This window comes from Muntiacus reevesi, chromosome 1 (genome assembly GCF_963930625.1).
Source record: "Muntiacus reevesi chromosome 1, mMunRee1.1, whole genome shotgun sequence".
Lineage (NCBI taxonomy): Eukaryota > Metazoa > Chordata > Mammalia > Artiodactyla > Cervidae > Muntiacus > Muntiacus reevesi.
The window spans coordinates 175,932,892-175,955,957 of NC_089249.1; the positions used below are offsets into that span (position 1 = coordinate 175,932,892).

Below are 23,066 nucleotides of genomic sequence, written 5' to 3' on the forward strand. Positions count from 1 at the left end.
ACCGGCCCAGGCTTGAGAAGCGCCCCCATTAAAACTGCAGGGAGCAGGAGTGATGCGGAGAGCCGCCGGGGGCTGCGGCTGTGTGTGGGTGGCAGGCTGTGATGTGGGGCTCAAGGGTCCCCAGCAAGAAGACCGGGGTGGGGTGATGGGCGTGCTGACGCAGCGGGCGGCCCCTGTTCATGGGGAGAGGAGTCGGAGGGAGGGTCAGTCCTGGATTCCGGAGCCTGACCCTGGATGGTGGTGTTCATGGATGTGGGGAAAGCTTTGGGAGAAGCTGGTTGGCGGATGGGGTGGCTGGGCCAGGATTTCTGTTCTGGAGGCATTGCATTCAAGGTGCCCATGAAACAGCCGGGTAGAGGTGTTGGGACTGCGGGCGGGCTGTGGCCTGGGGTTCAGGGAGAGACCTGGAGAAGCTGGCGTTAACGTGAAGAAGCTGGGGGTTCCCAGGGTGGCATAGGACCTTCACGCAGGGCCTCATCTCGGGGAGCGGGGCACCCAGGATTCTCCCCTCCAGGGAGGCTCAGAGAGGAGGGGGCGGCTCTGAGCAGAGGAGCCTGGCAGAGGAGACACAGGCCAGCACGGTAGAGGGGAGTTTGGAGAGCGGGTGTCCTGAAGCCAGGGAAGGGGGGGTGTATATTACCCAACATCCCGTGGAGTCGGAGAACTGACCATTGAGTGGACGGGACAGCTAGTTGGTGACCTTGGCAGAAACCCCTGTAAATCCCAAAAAGCCAAAGCAACTAAACCCAAAAGCCTTTGCAGTATTTTAATCTGTTGTTAGCTATTTCGTGTCAGCAAGAAAGGACAGTAACATTTCAGCTAAAATTTTAGACCCCATAGTGTCTGGATTAAATAATGAACCAGATCAGGAAACTAAAACTTCAGAAATAGGTGAGAAAAATATATTCTTTAGTTTAAATTCTTCACTGCATTGATAAGAAATATTTACATCTCAGTGTGGTTTTCATTTTTTTAATAAATTTTCCCACCATTTTAATGTTCATCCAATTCTTTTCACAATGTATTGAAGACCCGGAATGACTTGATATTCTGTTTGCTTTAATCTGCTAAGTTTTACGATGAGAAAGAGTAACTCAGCTTGACATTAACCTTTTCATTAAGGTTAACCTTAACATTGACATTGCCTTTTTATGTGTGACACTTCTGAATCTAGTTCAAAGTGCTTTCTTTTATCTTGCTGCTGGAATTTTATGAAATGGTGTAGATAGATAGAGAATTATCTTTCATTTCTCCCGATTGTTCTGCTGTGTTCTATTAAGAAAATGCTCTACAATAAATGGGCTTCCCCCATGGCTCAGCGGTAAAGAATCTGCCTGCAACGTAGGTTCCATCCCTGGACTGGGAAGATCCTCTGGAGGCGGAAATGGCAGCCCGCCCCAGTCTTCTTGCATGGAAACCCCCTTGGATAGAGGAGCCTAGGGGGGCTGCAAAGAGTCGGACTCGACTGAGCATGCGCACGGCCTTGCCGCAGTAAATACTTTAAGACGCCTGCTCGGAGCGCCTGAGGCGGCGTCCCCGTGGCACACCCTTTATGTTTGAGGCTGGCAGCATGACGTGTGCGCACATCCTCATCCTGCTGATATGGTGAGGACAGATGTGCGGATTTGGGATTTCAGTGGAATCATCCGAGATGACAACTGAGTGTCGTCCCCTGTGATAAACTCAGTGCTTCAGAAATGTGGCAATTCTTGAGTGACATTTAAGGGAGAAAATAGTGTAAATCTTGACTTCAGGGAAAGGTAAACATCTTTCTGGACTGAGATGGCCTCAGCTCTGTCTGGTTTGTAAAAACTCAGTAATTGTAACTAGAGTAACAGCAGGCCCGTCTTTCTATGCTTGTGTTCTACTTTCCTTGTTTTTTTGCTTTTCTAAGAGATGTGTATGCAAGCCTTCTGTTCCATCATCAGTTCAGCAGTGACGGTTCGTGGTGGTTCTGTTCCAAGTAGGTCAGCCCTGTGCAGTGTATCTGGGTCTTGAGCAGTGTGGGGGACAAATGACCTACATCGGGGTAGGGCGCTTTCTTATGGATGGACACCCTGTTCTCAGTGACCCCACGGGTGGTGCCGTTCAGCCGCATCTCGTGATGGTTTATTTCACTTCTGCGGGAGCTTTTCTCAGCCCCTCGGGGGTGACGGAGCCGCGGGAGCGGGGAGCAGGCTGGGGGTGAAGCTGGAGTGAGGGCAGCTGGGCGGCCCACGTGGACGCACCTCACCTCCAGGCGCAGACCTGTGTGCCCGCTGGGCTGGAGCGAGCCGCAGGGTGTGCTCGCGAGCCGGCGTCTCCCCGTGGGTGCCGGGGGTGAGGGACCTGCCTGGGGGTCCGTGCGGTGGCTGCCTTGTCATGGGCATGCTGCGCCCAAGGGCTTCAGGGCTGATCAGCTACGCAGCTGCGGAGCCCCCAGGCGGGGTGAGCCAGCGCTGTCCGGAGCGGGCGGGATGGGTTTAAAGTCACGTCGGAGAGCTCCTCAGCACTGTACGATCTTTGTAGACCTTTTTCTGCAGCTGTGACAATAATGGAAGTTGCGCGGTGAAGGAGCACAGAGCGCTGGCCGGGGGCCTCAGACCAGTGCTTTGTGGAGCTGAGGGGAAGCCTGGTGCCACCTGCTGGCCATGGGCTGAGTCCCACGCGCTCGCTGTCCTCGGGTGAGGTCCTGGTGACCTGGGCTTGGGGGCCCTCCCCGCAGGCCCTTCCGCCCTCGAGCCTGTCCCTGCGCCCACCCCGGGTGCCCGTCATCACATGCGTCATCCTGCCCCGGCCGTCACTGGACTCTCGGAACCCAGGGCTTGCCAGCGGCGGTAAACTTCCTTAAGCCTCCAGGTCCAGTGGCGCTGGTCTCTCTCAGTCCCCGTCCACTCCCGGCCAGCACTTCAAACTGAAGCTGTGCCTTGTCACGCTGACTGCTCCCGGGCCAGCCAGCCGGCATTGTTGTGGGGAGTCCCGAGAGAGTGCATGGGCTTGGTGGTTCTTATTTGCCTGTTCAGTTCAGTCGCTCAGTCGTGTCCAACTCTTTGCGACCCTGTGAACCGCAGCACACCAGGCCTCCCTGTCCATCACCAACTCCCGGAGTCCACCCAAACCCATGTCCATTCAGTCGGTGATGCCGTCCAATCACCTCATCCTCTGTCGACCCCTTCTCCTCCTGCCTTCAATCTTTCCCAGCATCAGGGTCTTTTCCAATGAGTCAGCTCTTTGCATCAGGTGGCCAAAGTATTGGAGTTTCAACTTCAGCATCAGTCCTTCCAATGAACACCCAGGACTGATCTCCTTTAGGATGGACTGGTTGGAACTCCTTGCAGTCCAAGGGACTCTTAAGACTCTTCTCCAACACCACAATTCAAAAGCATTAATTCTTCACCACTCAGCTTTCTCTATAATCCAACTCTCACATCCATACATGACCACTGGAAAAACCGTAGTGTTGACTAGACGGACCTTTGTTGGCAAAGTAATGTCTCTGCTTTTTAATACGCTGTCTAGGTTGGTCATAACTTTCCTTCCAAGGAGTAAGCGTCTTTTAATTTCATGGCTGCAGTCACCATCTGCAGTGATTCTGGAGCCCAGAAAAATAAAGTCAGCCACTGTCTCCACTGTTTCCCCATCTATCTCCCATGAAGTGATGGGACCGGATGCCATGATCTTAGTTTTCTGAATGTTGAGTTTTAAGCCAACTTTTTCACTCTCCTCTTTCATTTTCATCAAGAGGCTCTTTAGTTCTTCTTCACTTTCTGCCATAAGGGTGGTATCATCTGCATACCTGAGGTTATTGGTATTTCTCCCAGCAATCTTGATTCCAGCTTGTGCTTCTTCCAGCCCTGCGTTTCTCATGATGTACTCTGCATATAAGTTAAATAAGCAGGGTGACAATATACAGCCTTGACGTGCTCCTTTTCCTATTTGGAACCAGTCTGTTGTTCCATGTTGTTTGCCTTTTCAGGGAGATTGAAAAGTTCAGCAAAGGATTTGTCCATTTATTTCTCAAAACACAGGCACTGTCTTTCCTGGCTCTCATTGTCATGCAGGCTGTCTGAGGAGACTCAGTCCTCCTGCAGCCATTTGACAGTCTGCGATCTCCTGGAGCCTTATCCATCCATCTCTTTATTTTGCCTGGGTTCCCTCATTTCATGTTCTTTTGTTGTTTTCATTATGAAAAATATATGAAAGTAGGATAGAACGATTTGCACCTGTGTGCCTCTCATCTGAACTCGGTGGCCCTAAGGTTCTGGCATGTTTGCTTCATCTATATTGACATTGTTTTATGAATGATTTCAAAGTATGTAAAAGATATTTAAATATCTCAAGTATTCCGTCTGAACACTTCGGCATGCACTTACGGAGCCATGAAGTGACTGTTGCACCTAACACACTGATCCCCCCGGAGCGTCTGAAACCCAGGCTGCAATCTCCCTTTTCATCCTCTTCTTTTTGACTCTTCAACCTCTTTGAATCTGGAATATACCCCCCCCCCAACTTTTGGCCCCAATGTTGACTTTCCAGAGCGGTGTGGTTGCTGGTCGGGTGCAGCGTGTCTGTCCACTTGTTCCTCGTGGTGTCATTTAGCTTAGAGCCCCCCCCCCCACCTCCCATATTTCCCTTCGATCTAAGGCCTGATCAGACTTGGGCTGAAGAGCCTGCTTGCCCTCACCCTGCGTAGGTGACACTGTGCCCTTTGCCTCCCATCCTGTCAGGATGCACTCAGCGTCTCCGCACCCCAGGATACGAGGCCGAGGCTGATCCCTGTGCCAGGCTGCTCCCCTGGTATGAGCCCTGGGTGTCTGCGTTTGCCCTTAGATACGGTCAGCGGCTCTGTGCGGCTAGACGCTGCCCAGAGCCCTGCCAGAGAGCGGGGTGCTTGTGCTGTGCTGCGGGCCACATACTGGCTGGGGCGTTTCCGGGAGAGTAGTGAGATCAGTCCTGGGTGTTCACTGGAAGGACTGATGCTGAAGCTGAAACTCCAATACTCTGGCCACCTGATGTGAAGAGCTGACTCATCTGTCTCCGGATCCCTCTTAGATGTGGGGGGTCAGTGCTGTAGTAATGGGTCAGGTTTCTCCCTGGTTCTTGCCACAATCCAAAGTGTGTCCCCTCAGCCCCCCTGCTTTTGTTTTTAATAGAAATATTTTATTTCTCGGACACTTGATATTTTTTTCTATTTTGGCCAACATTTGCTTGTCCGTCAGTAAACAGTAGGCAGGTGTGCCGGAGCTTCCGACGAGTAGGCCTGTGCAGAGCCAGGGGCGTTTTCCTCTTGCTCCTGCTGTCCTGGAGCTGCAGCCTCAGGTCATGACTCCCAGGCTGGGCCGTCGTGGGGAGACCAGGGGGACTGGTGGTGTCAGGCTGTCCTGGAAATGGGGGGGCCCGGCCTCTGCCTCGGCTGAGTGGGTGGGGCCTGCCCACTTCCCGGCACCCCTTCCCTGCTGCTGATCCCAGAGCCAGGCTTGAGGGGAGCCGTCCAGGTGCATCTTCTCGAAAGCTGCCCCAGGTCTTCCCTGGCGCGCTGGCCGTGGGGAGGCACAGATGCGTAAGGTGCCTGCCCACTTCCTGGGCTCCCCTTCCCCGCTGCTGATCCCAGAGCCAGGCTTGAGGGGAGCCGTCCAGGTGCATCTTCTCGAAAGCTGCCCCAGGTCATCCCTGGCGCGCTGGCCGAGGGGAGGCAAGACACGTGAGGTGCCGCCCGTGACCCCACTGCATGCTTCTGTCTTAATCACCCGCTTTAACTGTCTGACGTCAGGAACGAAAGAAGCTAATACTAACTCAGCTAGTATTTCAGATGACAATGCAGCCAGTCTGTGGAGAGGCAGCGCTGAGTCAGAGCCAGCCGTGAAGCAGAAAGGTAAGGCGGAGGCTGGTCACCCGTGTGTCCCCCACACGGAGTGTCCCGGGGTCATAGCCACAGCCTCGGGCTCCCAGGCCTCTGACCCCCCCACCCTCCTAGGCCCAGCACCTTGTCGTCCACACTCAGGACTGAACGTGGCTGGTGACTTGCTCTTGCCTGTATGATAAACTAGAGGAGCACGTCCTAGTCCCAGCCCGAGGGCAGCAGGCCTTCCTGTGTCCCGACTTCCCCCTGAGCCCAGAAGTGTCGGGGTGACCCAGGGACAAGCCTCAGTTGCTGCTGGGCCACCTGGAGGCCGGGCTGCAGCCCCAGGTTTCCCGTCCAAAGAGGACCTCCCAGCAGCTTGGAGGCTGTCTCCACTGTGACTTTTCTGTGATGTTCTCTGTCTCAAGTCCTCCCTCTCTAGGGTTCTGCTCTCAAGCATGATTTTCTTTCTCAGCATTAAAAAAAAAAAAGTTGTAGTAAAGTTACACATTCAGTATTTGCTTTTCTTAAGAAAAGGTTTTTATTGGAGTACAGTTGCTTTGCACTGTCGTGTTAGGTCCCGTGGTACGGCCCAGTGAACCGGCTGTGCATGCACACACATGCCCCGTTTTCTGGACCAGCATGTGCTTCTTCAGCCCTGGAGTTCCTGCCGGGTGCGGAGGGGCGTCCTGCCCGCAGCCCCCGGGCCGTCCCAGCGCCGGGGCCGCAGGGGTGTGGGCAGGTGAGGGCCGGTGTTTCCCAGCCTGTTCGGCAGAAAGTGTCTGTTGGAGGCCTGCGGTGCGCTTGGCCCTCGGGCAGAGAGCGCCTGAGTGAGCTGAAGGGCAGGCACAGCAGCAGTTGCTGGGGGTGGTCTGTGGGGAGACGTCACACCAGGGTCAGGGAGGGCCTCGGGGCCTCGGGGCCTCGGGGCGGAGCAGGGGCGGGAGTTGGGGCCAGTGGCCGAATTGGGAGCTTAGAGACAGGACGCTGATGCTGTTTTTAGGGGTGAGTGGCTTCATGATTCTCAGCTCATGTGGGAAGCATAGCACGTGGTCCAGAGGCCAGATGGGCCCGGGCTCTGGGGCGATGGGGTGGGACAGAGCAATGAGGTCGCCTGGAGGCGTGTGGACGCCCGAGGGTGGATACGCCCGAGTGCAGAGGAGGGGCTGGCAGCCTTGACCAGGGTGGTGGTGGTGCCCTGGCCAGGGACGAGGGAGGAAGGGAGAGGGGGCCTCAGCCCGGGTGTCTGGGTGGAGGCCGGGTGGTGCAGACAGGGCCCAGGGCCGGGGGCGTCCACGAGGCGGGGCACCGCGCTGTGCTGGGGGCAGGCTGCCTGTGTGTGCAGCACCCGGGGTCAGCTCGGGCCTCCACCGCCCTCGGAGTCCCTGTGGCCCACAGCCCCGCCTGGCTCTGAAGAGGGCCCAGGGCCGCGGTGTCTGGGCCTCGGTGGCAAGGCAGCTCTCGCTCCGGTTCCTTCCCCAACACCCTGCATGTCCTCCCAGGCGGCCCCGTCTTCCAGACTGCCCTCTGTGGGGCCGGACCTCTGGGAGGCAGGTGTCCGAGGCCCAAGGCCGGGCCTTCCGCCCCTAGAGCTGGCCCCTTTGGGGCAGCGTGTCTGTGACTCTGACCTTGGTGTCCGCAGACCGCCCTTGGGTCTGGCCCTCCCCACGTTGACGCGTGCGTCCTCCGGGTCACCTGGGCCGTCCTGGCGGCGTCTGTTCTGTCCTGCATCCAGGGAGCTTTGGCTCTTCTGCGCACGTGTTTGTGCATTCTAAGAGTGTAGCACAGAGACCGTTCTGGGCCACCCACCCCATGGCGCTTCCCTCCTTGGTCGTGGCCTCGGCTGTCACGTTTGTCCCCGTAACGTGGCACTTGAAGGAAGAGTCTGGGGTGACGACTGCTGAGGGCAGACGCCCTCCAGTCTGGGAGCCGATGGAAAGACATTCGTGACTGACTTATGTGAGACGGGCCCCGTTTGCCTGCAGCTGGCTCTGTCACCTCTCGCCTCTGTGTCTGTCACTCATCTCCGTGACTGATACACTTTCTCCTCATTCCTATCTCCTGTTTTCAAGGAATGATATATTATGATTTGTGGTTTTGTTTGTCTGTCTCTCTCTAAAAATAAAACAGTGGCAGTAGGAAGCTGGAAAAAAGACTATGAGGAAATGACCATTTTTCCCCTAATGGACATCCAAAGTTATTACTAGTATATTTTTCTGAAATCCTGTTTTGATCATTTAATATACTGAAGTTTTCTGACAGAAATTTACTCTCTGATGTACTTTTTTTTAGGTGACTGTCCTAGTGATGCAGGTAAGTAATGGCCTTAAATAGATCTGTTTGGTATAAATTGTGTCCACCTGTACAGATACTAACATGTACTCTCAGATTTATGTTTTATACATTGTGTTAGTGAAAGTAGCCTAAGGAAATGTAACCACCAATTTAAGATTTAACTTTTTATGTTTTAAAAGAATGTATTTCAGGAATTTTTTTCTTGAGTATAAATTATATTTCCAATAATCAAATTCTGGTTTTACTATTTTCTAATGTATAAAGCACTTTTACTTTAAATAATAGAGTAAATTTAATTGTCTTAATAGCTTGGGTTTATTGTTTACTGATGAAATCTTTATCAAAATGGACAAAACTTTATTCAGATTATAAAAATAATATGGTACAGAGCCAAAATAAAAAAGTTTAAAAATGCAGAAAAACATGAAGAAAATGAAAAGCATTGGTAATCCCAGTGCTCATAACTTGAATGAAAGTCCTTTTAGACCCCCATCTATGCTATGTAACATACATTACCCACTCCAGTATTCTTGCCTGGAGCATCCCATGGACAGAGGAGCCTGGCGGGCTACAGTCCGCGGGGTCACAGAGAGCGGACACGACTGAGCGACTGGGCACCGCGCTGTTGATTACGTGTGTATTAACATGATGACTATTCTATACGAGGGTGTGACCTGGGACCAGACCACAGTTTCCTGAGTTTCCTAGCGTCTGTCCCTGTGATGATGATGGTGGCTGAGCATCCTGACGTGTGCGTGTGTGCACATATGTGTCCACGTCTGCCGTTAGGCTGTATTTTCCTTTCAGCTACTTGACAGACCTACCTGTTGAGTTCTGTTTTCTTGAGAAGTTGACCCAGTTTGTATTTCGAGTTTGCCTCTGTCCCCACACACCTACCCCAAGTTTAGATACCAAGCGTCTGTTTTAATTTCATCAAAATGATGAGGAAAATTTCATTCATATTTGTTACTGTTTTGATGGCTGTCTCTTCACACATTTATTTGTTGTTTTTTTTTTCTTCCGCGAATTTGCTGGTGGGCCGGCCGCCTGTCCAGAAGGAGACGTTGGAGCTCCCGGCCAGGAGAAGAGCGAGGCGCCGGAGAACCCCGAGCCCCCGCCCGGCGAGCTCCCTGCGGCGGTCAGGTCTGTGCACCCCGGTTCCGCCCCCGCCTCTCCTTGCCGCCCCAGCTCGTGTGCTGCTTGAGCTCAGTCGTGAGCAAGTGTTTGTTCAGAGACAGCAAAGCCCGCTTAATCTTCTTGTACCTGAGGTGCACCTAACTCCTGTAGAGCGTTTCAGAGACTAAGGGAGATTCGCACTCACAGCTAAATTTTGTCACAGGTTTGATTCCTCATAGTTATGTTTACCATTCTTTTTACCTTCATGAGATTAAGAGGTGGGTGCTTTTAGACTTGTCAGGTTAGTGGGATATTCTTAATGTTCTGCAGACCATGTCTTAACTGGCAGGTTGAAGGTGGCCTGGAAATTGGCATTAGCGTAGCTGTTCTTCTGTCCACTCGGAAACGTGCAAGTGTCCTGTGTCTCTTTTTAGGCGGATACCTCGGCCTGGGAGCGCTCGGCCCGCACCTCCCCGGGTCCGACGGCAGGAGAGTGTGGAGGCGCTGACCACGGACAGGTGGGGCCCGGGCAGCCACGTCGGTGTCTCGGCACCTGGAGTCGGGGCGGGGCTTCCCCAGCGCAGGTGGGGCTGGCGAGGGTGGAGCACATGCGGAGGCGGGGAGCACAGCACCTGGGGGGGGCCCTGACCTCTAAGCACGGGCCAGACCACCTCCACACAGGGGTTCGTGCTCTGCAGTCACACCTTTGCCATGATGCGGAAAGTGTGTGCCTTCCATCTCTAGATAAGAGGATTTTCTGAGCATGAAGACAATCAGGGGGGAGATGGGATAAAAGAATTTAAAGGCTTAACTGCACAAAAATTAGAAACAAAAGATAGAAAGTCAGGGCTTTTATAAATTTTACGAATCTCCTTGTGGATCCAGTGTGGACACAGTACAAAACATCAAAGCGAAGGAATAGGAAAAGGAGAACGGGCCTGTCGGAGTGGGCTTCAGCTGGGTTGGGAGGTGGGGCCTGGAGGCGGCATGGGTGTGTCTTTTAAGCCTTGTTGCCCAGGGAAGGGAAGGAATGAGGCAGCATGTGGTAGTGGGAAGGCCCCAGAGAAGTTAAAGAGTTCCTGTTTTTTTTTTTCCCTCCCATTTATTTTTCTTAGTTGGAGGCTAATTACTTTACAATATTGTAGTGGTTTTTGCCATACATTGACATGAATCAGCCATGGATTTACTTGTGTTCCCCATCCTGATCCCCCCTCCCACCTCCCTCCCCATCCCATCCCTCTGGGTCTTCCCAGTGCACCAGGCCCGAGCACTTGTGTCATGCATCCAACCTGGGCTGGTGATCTGTTTCACCCTTGATAGTATACTTGTTTCCATGCTATTCTCTCAGAACATCCCACCCTCGCCTTCTCCCACAGAGTCTAAAAGTCTGTTCTGTACATCTGTGTCTCTTTTTCTGTTTTGCATATAGGATTATCGTTACCATCTTTTTAAATTCCACATATATGCGTTAGTATACTGTATTGGTCTTTATCTTTCTGGCTTACTTCACTCTGTATAATGGGCTCCAGTTTCATCCATCTCATTAGAACTGATTCAAATGAATTCTTTTTAATGGCTGAGTAATATTCCATGGTGTATATGTACCATAGCTTCCTTATCCATTCGTCTGCTGATGGGCATCTAGGTTGCTTCCATGTCCTTGCTATTATAAACAGTGCTGCGATGAACATTGGGGTGCATGTGTCTCTTTCAGATCTGATTTCCTCGGTGTGTATGCCCAGGAGTGGGATTGCTGGGTCATATGGCAGTTCTATTTCCAGTTTTTTAAGAAATCTCCACACTGTTCTCCATAGTGGCTGTACTAGTTTGCATTCCCACCAACAGTGTAAGAGGGTTCCCTTTTCTCCACACCCTCTCTAGCATTTATTGCTTGTAGACTTTTGGATAGCAGCCATTCTGACTGGCGTGTAATGGTACCTCATTGTGGTTTTGATTTGCATTTCTCTGATAATGAGTGACGTTGAGCATCTTTTCATGTGTTTGTTAGCCATCTGTATGTCTTCTTTGGAGAAATGTCTGTTTAGTTCTTTGGCCCATTTTTTGATTGGGTCATTTATTTTTCTGGAATTGAGCTGCAGGAGTTGCTTGTATATTTTTGAGATTAATCCTTTGTCTGTTGCTTTGTTTGCTATTATTTTCTCCCAATCTGAGGGCTGTCTTTTCACCTTCCTTATAGTTTCCTTTGTTGTGCAAAAGCTTTTAAGTTTGATTAGGTCCCATTTGTTTATTTTTGCTTTTATTTCCAGTATTCTGGGAGGTGGGTCATAGAGGATCCTGCTGTGATTCATGTCGGAGAATGTTTTGCCTATGTTCTCTAGGAGTTTTATAGTTTCTGGTCTTACATTTAGATCTTTAATCCATTTTGAGTTTATTTTTGTGTATGGTGTTAGAAAGTGTTCTAGTTTCATTCTTTTACAAGTGGTTGACCAGTTTTCCCAGCACCACTTGTTAAAGAGATTGTCTTTTTTCCATTGTATATCCTTGCCTCCTTTGTCAAAGATAAGGTGTCCGTAGGTTCGTGGATTTATCTCTGGGCTTTCTCTTCTGTTCCATTGATCTGTATTTCTGTCTTTGTTCCAGTACCATACTGTCTTGATGACTGTGGCTTTGTAGTAGAGCCTGAAGTCAGGCAGGTTGATTCCTCCAGTTCCATTCTTCTTTTTCAAGATTGCTTTGGCTATTCGAGGTTTTTTGTATTTCCATACAAATTGTGAAATTATTTGTTCTAGTTCTGTGAAGAATACCATTGGTAGCTTGATAGGGATTGCATTGAATCTACATAATTAAAGCTATATATGACAAACCCACAGCAAACATTATCCTCAGTGGTGAAAAGTTGAAAGCATTTCCTCTAAAACCAGGAACAAGACAAGGGTGTTCACTCTCACCACTACTATTCAACATAGTTTTGGAATTTTTGGCCACAGCAATCAGAGCAGAAAAAGAAATAAAAAGAATCCAGATAGAAAAAGAAGAAGTGAAACTTGCTGTTTGCAGATGACATGATCCTCTACATAGAAAACCCTAAAGACTCTACCAGAAAATTACTAGAGCTAATCAATGAATATAGTAAAGTTGCAGGGTATAAAATTAACACACAGAAATCCCTTGCATTCCTATACACGAACAATGAGAAAACAGAAAGAGAAATTAAGGAGACTACCATTCACCATTGCAACAAAAAGAATAAAATACTTAGGAGCATATGTACCTAAAGTAACAAAAGACCTATACATAGAAAACTGTAAAACATTGATGAAAGAAATCAAAGAGGACACAGAGGGAGAAACATACTGTGTTCATGGATTGGAAGAATCAATATTGTCAAAAAGACTATGCTACCCAAAGCAATCTGTAGATTCAATGCAATCACTAAGAGTTCCTGTTTTTAAGGTGGGACCAGCAGCACGTTTCTCTGGTGGTGGGAATGGCGCAGTCGGGAGGGGAGACTGGAGACGCAGGTGGTGTGGGTTGGGGGCAGGGTGTTGTGGGAACAGAGAGCGGGTGGACGGACTGGCCTCATGGAGAGGGGGCTGGTGGGCTGGTGAGATCCTGGGCGGTGAGCTCCTGGCTCTTTGTCTTTCTCCTGAGCTGACGGTGAGTCTGGGAATGGAGGCGCGGGGCTCAGAGGAAAGAGAGGAGGGGCTGGACTGGACTGGTGGCGAGGTCCTCGTTCGGGGCCGCCCCAGGGACGTTTTGTGGCATCGGGACTGAGGAGGACGTGGAGACGAGGCTCCCGGCATCCAGCTGGGCTCGGGGCTAGGGGTGCTGCTGAACCTACTGCCGAGAGCAGGCCGCCCACCCCAGAGGTCTGCAGAGCGTGGAGGGGCAGAGTGTACTCACGGGCGCCCCCAGGACATGAGGTGAAGGATCCAGTCAGCTTCGCGTGGACTATTCTCCAGCTAGAGATGGGAAGACTCGGGTGGGGTGGGGTGGCCACGGAGCAGGGGCTTGGATTCGGGGCTGAGCGTCTGCTGTCCACGGCGGTGACCAGGCCCCACCGTAGGCCTGTGGCTGAGAGAGGGATGCCAGAGCATTTGGGGGCTCCAGAACCCAGGGACTGGGTGGGGCCTTTCCAACTCTGGGAACCCCACGGAGTTAGGGCAGCAGCCCGGAGTGCAGTGTGAGCCCCAAGGCTGGCGGGTGAGGGTGAGAGTGCTAGTTCTCAGAGAAGCTCAGTCAGTTCAGTTCAGTCACTCAGTCGTGTCCAACTCTTTGCGACCCCATGGGTTGCAGCACGCCAGGCTTCCCTGTCCGTCACCAACTCCCGGAGCTTACTCAAACTCATGTCCATCACATCGGTGATACCATCCAACCATCTCATCCTGTGTCAAATGACAGATGACATTAATCTGTTGTCAGAGAAGCTCAAACAACACGAAATTCATAGTTGGCAGATTTTAGGGAGCGTAGTCTAGAAGGCACTGTAACATAAGGAAGACCACGACCTTCCCCTGCACCTGGAGAATGGAGGCCTGAGGGGGAGGTCAGCTGCTGCCTGAGGGCTCTGGGAGGCCTCCCAGTGCACGTGGGTGAAGACGGGGGAAGTCTTGGGGAGGACTGGGATACAGTTCCAGACGCCTGGGTTGACGGGGGCATGTGACTGGGAGAAGGTTTCTAACGGAACCCAGTATCTCTTTGTTTAGGACAGGGAGTGGTAAAACTGTGTCCAACGTGATCACCGAGTCGCAGAACTCTGACAACGAGGACGACGATCAGTTTGTGGTGGAGGCCGCCCCGCAGCTCCCTGAGATGTCGGAGCTCGAAACGGTGGGTGAGGCGTGGCGCGCGTTGGGGCATCACACGCCGGGCCGAGACCTCCTGCCCTGAGAACTGTGTGCGCGGAGTTCTCCTCTGAAGTTTCAGTTAGTTTTCCACCCTCTTTCACCCAGTCCCCATGATGAGACCCACGCGGGCGTGGTCTTGAGATCTCAGCAAGCCTGAGCCTCCATTTTCTCTGCTTCCTCTCCCGCTCAGGCCCAGGCAGTGGAACTGGAGGAAGATGAGAAGCACGGTGAGTCGTGGGCCGGTGTGCGTGCCCCGGGGGGTGCTCTCTGCTCTGGAAGGACCTGGTGAAGTGAGCTTGGTCTGCACTCGGGGGTCTGAGTAGCAGTAAAGAGGATGCCGTGGACACCGATGCATCCTCGGCGTGTGGTTCATCCTGGAGACGGTGCAAGCCGCTGGGGGGTGCGGGCAGGACCCGGAGGTCAGCAGTGGGCACCTGTGGAGAGGCCGTCCCTTCTTACCCGCACGGTTAGACCGTGGGATGGGAGGGCTCCTGAGGCCTGCTCCAGGTCCACAGTTCTCTATTACTGTTTTCTTCCCACGCACAGTGTCTTCCTTTTTTTTCCGGCTGTGCCATGAGGCATATGGGATCTCAGTGCCCCCGATCGGGGATTGAACCCCTGCTCCCTGCGTTGGCAATGCAGAGTCTTCGCCCCTGCACTACGAAGGAGGTCCCCAGAGTGTCTTCTTTTAGCTCAAACGTTTGTAAAGGCCGAGAGAGTTGTCTGGCGAGCCCTGGGCTGTCACATAGCTTTTGCAGTTAGCGGTCATCTTGTCTTACCTTGGTCTCCACCCGAGGTGACCCCCCACTCCCCACACTTTTCACGTCCTGGAGAGCATCATTTCTGCTGTAAACATGTTCGTTTTTTTTTTTTTTAAAAGAACAAAATCCATATTTCCATTATTGCCTATAAAAAGCAGTCATTCCTGCTTCTTGTATCATCTAGCGCTTGTTTTTCCCCCAGTTGTTCTGTGTTTTTTCCAGGTTCCTTTGAGTCAGAATCCAGGTGAGGGCCCTGTGTGTGCAGCTGACTGGTGGAGCTCTGAATTCTCTCTGTAGAATCCCCCCCTCCCCCGGCTCATGCCCCCGTGATTTATTGTTGAAGAGGCTGGCTGCTTGTCCTTCAGGGTCCTCACAGCTGGCTGTGGCTTGTTCCCCCTGGGGTTGTGGGTTTTTCTTTCTTTTTTTCCATGCTCTTCTGTTCCTGTGAGTTGGTTCTGGAGACTTGGTCAGGTTCCATTGTTTGGATGAGGTGGTGGCGGCGGTGTTGGCTCTTCGTCACGCCCACTGCCTCTGTGCTGGGCCGTGGGTCTCTGGGTCTCGCTGTTGCTCCGCAGGGACTGTGGGCAGTGGCCTCTCGTCCCCGCCCCCCAGCACATTTTGGTCGGTGCCTCCAGGTCGGCAGGCTTTCCCTCCCCAGGCGTTTGCTGCCCCGCGCTCCCCCTTTAGTGATGGGTTTTCCTCACAGGGCCCTTGTCTCCTGGCACCTGAGGTGTGGCTGATGAGGGCTGTGCCGGTGCTGGTGTGGTTTTGATGTCCGTCTGAAGTCACGGCTTTAACACGCTTGCTGGTTTTGTCTCGGCCCACCTGCGTTTTCTCCGCGCCCTTCTGCCCGTGTTTGCCCAGTAGGCTCTGGCGCCCTGGTTTCCGGTGGGACCAAGGCGTCAGGCTCCTTTGTGTACTTCCTTCCCTCCCCGTGTCTCCAAGGAGCCTGGCCGCATGTCACTTCTGGGTTGGTCATTGTATCTAGGGGCTATCTGACTTTTTTGTAAGAAAGTTAAATCCTGAGTTCATGTTGGTATTTTCACTTTAGATTTATGATTGCAGGGTTTTTCCCAAGTTCTTTGATTTGTCCGTGGACATCTCTGCTTGTGCCAGCAGTTATGGTTCCCAACAATGTCAGCTGTATGTTTCTTTACCCTGCATTTTGCACACTCAGCAATTTAGAACAGCACTACCAGTGGTTAATTGGAGAAGGAAATGGCACCCCACTCCAGTATTCTTGCCTGGAGAATCCCATGGACAGAGGAGTCTGGCGGGCTACATACAGTCCTTGGGGTCGCTAAAAGTTGGACACAGCTGAGCGACGAAGCCCATCACGGGACCAGTGGTTGACAAACGTGTGTCCACTGTGAACACGCCAGGGTGTTCTTGGGTCTGATTGCCTCCTGGTTCTTAGTAGCCATCCCCTTAGGGATGCACAGCCAGTGACTCTGTTTTTAAATGGTCAAATAGCTCTTCTCTGTTAGGTTATGCATGCCGATATGATACTGCTACGTTTGTAGTTTTCTTTTGCTTTCGCTCTTTAGGCTTTAAAATTTTTGATTTAATTTTGTTTTATTAATGTAAAATAGTCACATGGTTGCAAGGTCAAACGTCCCAAACAAGGTATATTCAAATGACTTTTCCTATGGTATTTATCTCATGAGTTGATGGCTCTTTCCCCAATATAAAGAAATATTAGTACTTAGTCTATAACAAACTGAAAGAGTTGCTTTGCTCTTTTGTTTTGTAAACAGTATTTGAAACTGTTTCAGTATAGAAAGAGAAAGAACCTTAGCATTCCTCCTCACCCCACCCGCACTTAGTAAGCTGGCTTCTTAGGGCAGAGAACTGCTTTAACATGAAACCAACTGATTTCCAACAGGAGGACTTGTCAAAAAAATTCTGGAGACTAAGAAAGATTATGAGAAGTTGCAGCAGTCATCCAGACCTGGAGAGAAGGTAACAAAATGACTTCTGTAAACACTAGTGTTTAACCTCTGTCTCACACATTTGCTTTCAGGGACTAGGCGCACCCTTCAGATCCTGTGATTGTCAGTGACGTCAGTGGGCGTGTTTCCAAGCCTCCCCCACTCCCCACCCCCCAGTTGGCAGGATAGACGACACGGGGCTCTGGGGGCCTGATGTTGCTCCTCTGCACCCAGTCCCATGCTTGGCCTGTGCTGACCCTGTGCCAACCCCTTCCTGCCAGGCTCGCCCCTTCTCTCTGCGCCGTGGGGGCGGGCAGCCTGTCTGTCCACGTGACCCCAGCTAGTGGCAGAGTGAAAGTCTAGGAAGTTTTCAGATCTGACTTTTGAAACGCGCGTGCCATCTGTGTCTGGTCTCCTTGCTGTCTCCTATCCAGGTGTGTGGCTTGGCTCTGTTAGGACCCCCGCCTGCCTCCCACCAGCCCCTGCCCTGGGGCATGTGACGTGGGGCGAATACCTGCAGGCCAGGTAGTGAGCCTCAGATGCCACCAAGAGCTTTCCGTCGTAGCGCCTTAGAAGTATAAGAATAAATCTTCACTTTTTGGTTTTTTAATGTAAGTTTCTGGGTTTCTTAGCTTTGGCAGGAGCCAACAATCCAGTAAGTTTACATGCAGACACTCACGCAGCCATTTCTCTTTCCTTCTAGTTGAATTAACGGTTACTTGTTTTAGATAATTCTGCTTAATATGTCCTGGTTTGTCACAAAGATCTGGCCTGAAGCAGCTTCGAGGTGACCCGTAGGGCTGACACCCCCCGTTAGAGGGAGCCCCTCACACCACTAGCAGGAGGAGAGTGCTCTGCTCAAAGGGGGCAGGCCCTTTCTGCCGTTGGTGGTCTGTCGCTGTGGAGTTTCACTGTGTCGCCGTCCCTCTCGTGGGCCTGGAGAGTTTTCTGCTGTCCTGGCAGGTCTGTGCAGACCAGTGTGTGCGCCTCAGGCTGGTCCTGTAGGTGGCCTTTGAAGCGTCAGTTGGTTTAAATTTTATAGCCCTTTGTTTTTATGCAGAGCTCACTAGGCCTCTGTTTCAGTTTCCTCTGAGAGTAAATTTCAGATGGGTAAATCCCTTGCCTTCAGAAGATAAAAGGGAAAAAGTTCCCTTGTTCGGTGAACATTTGCTGCTTTGAAAAATATAGTTAGCATTTTTAAAGTTGGGGGTGATGTGTACTACAGCCAGATGGGAAAACCCAGCAAGTTTCTCTGCTTTTTCTTCTTTGGTGTGTTATAGACGTCACATTTAAATTTAACTTGTGGGTCTTCTAAAATATCTTAATTAGATTTTTAAACAATCAATGAAAATGTGAAGGAAAAATTCAAGTCCTTTCTGGACTAGCCGCAGTCCCGGTCTCACCATAGGGCGGCCGCTGACGGGGATTCGGTGTGATGCCTCCTCCTGGGGGTGTGTAACCTCATCTTGTTGTTGGTCTGTTTGCAGCTTTCTTCAGACAGCATGGAGTTTCTGAGACCCTGCCTGTTTTGATGCCTGTAGTTTATTCATTTTAATTGATGAATGGTATTCCAGTGTTTGTTAGTAATCAGTCTCTTCTCTGATGGGCACTTAGGGTTCTCCAACCTTTCGCTGTTGTGCAGAGCGCTTCCGTGGGCTCCTTTGCGTGTGTCCTGGCACACGAGAGCCAGTGTCGGTCTCCAGCAGTGATCAGCAGATGTTTTCTGTAAAAGGCCAGACAGTGAATACTTGAGGCTTCAGAGCCATATGGGGTCTGCCGCAGCCTCTCAGCTCTCCTGATGCCTCCGTAAGCAGCTGTTGCGTAGACGCTAGTACACGAAGGCGTGTCTGCATCCCGATAAAGCTTTATCACAGCAGCAGGACCTGGCCTCGGCCTGTGGTTTGTGGCAACCCTTCCCCCCCCAACTCTCGAGGCGGTGCCAGAACTGGAATCTCTCTGCCAGAACACGGGCAGGGCTTCAGTTTCACCAGGTTCCGTTGAGGCTGTGCTGACTTGTTCTCTCAGTGGAATGAAAGTCCCTGTTTTCACACATCTCTGCAGCCACAGCCGAGATAACGAACATGCCCACGGCCCTCAGAAGTGGCCCGTGTCCTCCATCACCCCTCCCACCTGCTCATTTCCTCCCTCCACCCCGCCATCCCCAGCAACCACTCACCTTCCTTCTGTTGCTGCAGTTTAGTTTGATTTTCTAGAATGGTATATGAATGGACTCATCTGGCATATACTCTTCATTGGGTCTGGTTCCTTTTACCAGTCATAATTATTTTGCAGCGTATCCACGTTGCAGCGTGTATCAGCAGTTCACTTTTTTACCGCTGCATGGATGTACTGTGGTGCGTTTACCCTTTTATCAGCTGAGGGGCATTTGGGTTGCTTCTAGTTTGGGATGATTCCAGATAAAGCTGCTGTGAACAAGTCTGTGTGAACAAGTACTTTCATCCAACTGGGTAAACACTTAGGAGGGGACAGCTGGGTTGTTGTGGTAAATGTATGTTCAGCTTTTTAAAATAACTGCCAGGCTGTTTTCCAGAGTGGTTGCACCACTTAACTTCCGACCAGCAGTTGAGTTCCAGTTCCTCCACGTCCTCATCAACACTTGATTTGGTCAGTTTTAAAAAATTTCTTGTGGTTTTGATTTGCATTTTCTTCAATACTTTGGCCACCTCATGTGAAGACCTGACTCATTTGAAAAGACCCGGATGCTGGGAAAGATTGACGGCAGGAGGAGAAGGGGACGACAGAGGATGAGATGGTTGGATGGCATCACCGACTCAATGGACATGGGTTTGGATGGACTCCGGAAGTTGGTGATGGACAGGGAGACCTGGCGTGCTGCAGTTCATGGGGTCGCAAAGAGTCGGACATGACTGAGCAACTGAACTGAACTATATTAAATATCTTTTCCTGCTTATTTTCCATTCTTTATATCTTCTTTGGTAAAGTGTCCACTTTTTTTTGCCCCTTTGAAAGTTAGGCTGGTTGTATTCTTGCTGTTGAGTTCTGAGAATCCTTCATATATTCTGGACATAATGTAAATGTTTTCTTCTAGTCCATGGCTTGTCTTTTCTTTCCCTTAAAAGTGTCTTTAAACAGAAATTTAAAGTTTTAAAGCAGTCAAATGTTGGTGTTGTATCCAAGAAGTCTTGCCAAACCCTCGGTCACAGAGGTTTCTTCTTATATTTTCTGGAGATTTTATAGTTTAGGTTTTATATTTTGAGTTGATTTTTGTATAGAACGCAAGGTATGGATTGAAGCTTATTTATTTTTGCATATGGTAACCAGATGTTCCAGCATCATTTGTTAAATTGTCATACTTTGCAATTTTTCTTGGCTGATCAGAGAGATGTGCAATTGTATCTTTTTGCTTCTTTAGTATGAATATAAACTCACATTCGTGACTGCTTCCTCTGTGCTAGGGGGGCTTTGTCCATTGCTGTGGTCCTCACAGCAACCCTCTGATGTTGGTTCAGCCTCTCCGTTGCTAGTTCCTTCTCTTCTCGCTGTTTTCTTAGTATCGGGGCCTCCGAGTTGCTAGCTTTTCTGTTCTTCCAAACTAATCCTTTAGACTGTTTAATGGAATAATGCACCCCACCTCAGCTTTCATTATATTGGTCAGATCTTCGTCGCTTAAGGGGTCTGTGAAATGACTTCTTAATTCCAGGCATCCGTGTGCTTAGCTAGCAATGAGAGGTTCCATTATACAGTCCAAAACTTGCCAGGTTTTCTCACTGCCTGGCCTGGGCAGAAAACGACAGCTTTGCAAGGCACGTGGGTTAAATGGCAGAGGCCGCCTGCCTGTCTAAGGGCTGAGGGTTCAGAACTGGCAGAACCACGTGTGGGCTGCTCACAGGGCGGGAAGCTTTGCTGTTGAGAAGGGAGATCAGTACAACTCTGCCTCAATCAACAGCAAATAAACCAAAAACACCACTAAAAAAAGAGGAAAGAAGGGCGGGCAGGCACGGGGGCCAGCCAGCAGTCCCTTCCACAGCGTTCCTCTAGGAAATTGCTATTTCATGCCCATTTTGCAAAGTCATGGCAAAAAGATGCCTCAGATAGCTTTTGTAATTTAAAAAATAGGTCTGTAGTTCTTCTTTCCGAAAATTTTGTGTTTTTTTCCTTTGATGAGACTTTGAAAAAGCTTCTGAAAGAGACACTGGGTAGCAAAGCGTCAGCTTCTGGTTCTGTGGACACTGACTTCTGTTTCCTTCCACTGATCTCTACTCTGTTCTTCCTCTTAATTTCTTCTGGGGTGTACTTTTTCTAGCCTCTTGAGTAAAAGACACTTAACTCATTTGTTTTTAGTCTTCATCATTTTCAACAGATATATTTAAGACTATACATCTCCCTTTAAGCATGTTTTATCCTTAAATTTAAAAATTTTAAATACTAAAGACTGCTTGAATTTTAGTATGAAGTAGTTGGCTGTTGTCGTTTCTTCTTTAGCACATAAACTATTTGGGAGTTTGGCTTTTAGCTTTTAAACATAGAGGTTTTTTTTTTTGAGTTTTTTTCCTCCCCAGTATCTAGTATGATTGTGTGTTCAAAGAATGTGGTCTCTGTGATGCTGGGTATTTGGAATGGAGACTTTGTTTGTGGCCTAGTTTGTGCTCAGTTGTTATAAATGCTGCTCATGCCTGAAGAGTGTGTCCTCTTTCTCTCTCTGGGGTCGCTGGATTCAGGGTGCACAGCGGACTTCACGGAGAGGCGATGGAAAGACTCTCTGTTTGTAGGCCATATCTACCTGTGGTCACTCTTGATTTATATGTACTAATCATACTATTAATTGTTTATCTTCTCTAGCTCATTCACAAATTCAAATAGTGTTTTCTCTGCTCTCACATAGCTTGTAGTGTGCCCTGAGTTTCGGCACTTTGTACTTTTTTGAGGGAGCGTTTTTTTTCAGTGCTAAGGAAATACATATTTGTAATCTGGGCATCCCTCCAGCCTGTCTTTGAAGTTGTGTTGGAAGAAAAGCCCTTTCTTATTGTGCTAATGGACTTGAGGAATACATTATGGAATAAATATGTGAGTCGGATTGCTTTGAGCATTTTTCTCCTCATCCGGACTTACTTGCTCTCTTTTCAAGAGGAAATATAAACTTTGTTAATAGGAAGATACTGGCTCATGCCAAGCATTTCTTTTCCTTCAGATTTATGAAGTTTTTGAAAAAACAACCAGAAAAGCAGTTTTACTACAGTGTTTCTTTCTTTAAAAATGCTTGCTTTTCAGGCTTTATAAATGAAGACGGTTTGGAGTAATAACAGTGGTGTCAAAGATGGTTCACTCACTTTAAAGCACTGTTTAAAGATTTCGCACTCCTAGTTTTTCAGTCTCCTTTTATACAGTCTTCTCTCGGGCGCTATTTTTTTTTTTCTTCTTCGTTTTATATCTGTTCTGTGACTGTAAACTTCAGCTGCTTTTTCTTTTCATTTAAATTCTTTATTTTGAAGTAGGCTCAGAGAGTCTGCTTCTCTTTGTACGTTTCCTTCTCTTCATTTATTTAAAGTTTTGGTGGGTTTGTTCTCTTCATCTTCTTGGTCACATGAACCACGTGTTGTTGGGGCAGCTAGAAGTCACATGTCTCCACAGACAAGAACCTGAGTGTGTGCCGAATTGGACCTCCACATGCTGTTTTGCTGCCCTTCTGAAGAAAAGCAGTCTTAAGGGCCCATGTTACACCCACACGTCAGTAGAGACTGTGGCTGACTGTCCCGAAGAAGCAGTTATCCGGGAATTTGAGAACCTCTGTATCATGAAATGGTTCTTTTTTTTAAAATATGGAACGCTTTATGAATTTGCGTGTCATCCTTGTGCAGGATTGATGGATAAAATTGACCATGTCACAAGCATGTTATATTTTAACAGTAATAAAGAGAATATAGCTAACAGTAATAACCTAAACTCTTATGTAAAAGTCAGGGGTTTGGGTCATATTCTCTTTTACTTTGGTGATCTGAATAGATCTGAAATAGTTATTTCTTATTTTGGTGGCTAGATGGTGCCATTTCATTACAAATTCCATAACCCTGTTAGAAAAAAGCTATTCTACAACCTTGCTTAACCGAAGTCCTGCACCTGATAAATGTATTTTTTGTTTCAAAGTTTATGGTCCTGGTCTTATTGGATGTTCTTGTACTAGGAATATTGTTCCCATTTAAATTTCTGTGGTAGAAATAAAAGGGACATGTACTGCGATATGTCTAGACTGATGAGACTTTTAATAGCTGAACTGGGAAACCACTGAAATTAATTTTAATTGTGAAGGGTTATAGGGTTTTTGTATTTATTTATTAAGAAATAAGCTGATAGTTTTATG

The 23,066-nt window shown here is 49.5% G+C and overlaps 1 protein-coding gene across 5 annotated transcripts in view; it reads left to right on the forward strand.

Annotated features, from left to right (window-relative positions):
- The window catches only part of TRAF3IP1 (TRAF3 interacting protein 1), a 62,238-nt gene that overhangs the window by 14,786 nt on the left and 24,386 nt on the right, over positions 1-23,066 (forward strand). For 2 of the 5 annotated variants that reach the window (XM_065917170.1, XM_065917172.1), the window contains 7 exons: positions 5,789-5,851; positions 8,111-8,131; positions 9,169-9,256; positions 9,664-9,747; positions 13,897-14,020; positions 14,228-14,264; positions 16,684-16,760. In XM_065917170.1, the coding sequence (XP_065773242.1) occupies positions 5,789-5,851; positions 8,111-8,131; positions 9,169-9,256; positions 9,664-9,747; positions 13,897-14,020; positions 14,228-14,264; positions 16,684-16,760 (494 nt within the window). Of the gene's footprint in view, positions 1-795; positions 892-5,749; positions 5,852-8,110; positions 8,132-9,168; positions 9,257-9,663; positions 9,748-13,896; positions 14,021-14,227; positions 14,265-16,683; positions 16,761-23,066 lie in introns of all 5 variants that reach the window. The other 3 variants (XM_065917171.1, XM_065917173.1, XM_065917174.1) reach the window with 2 other exon arrangements.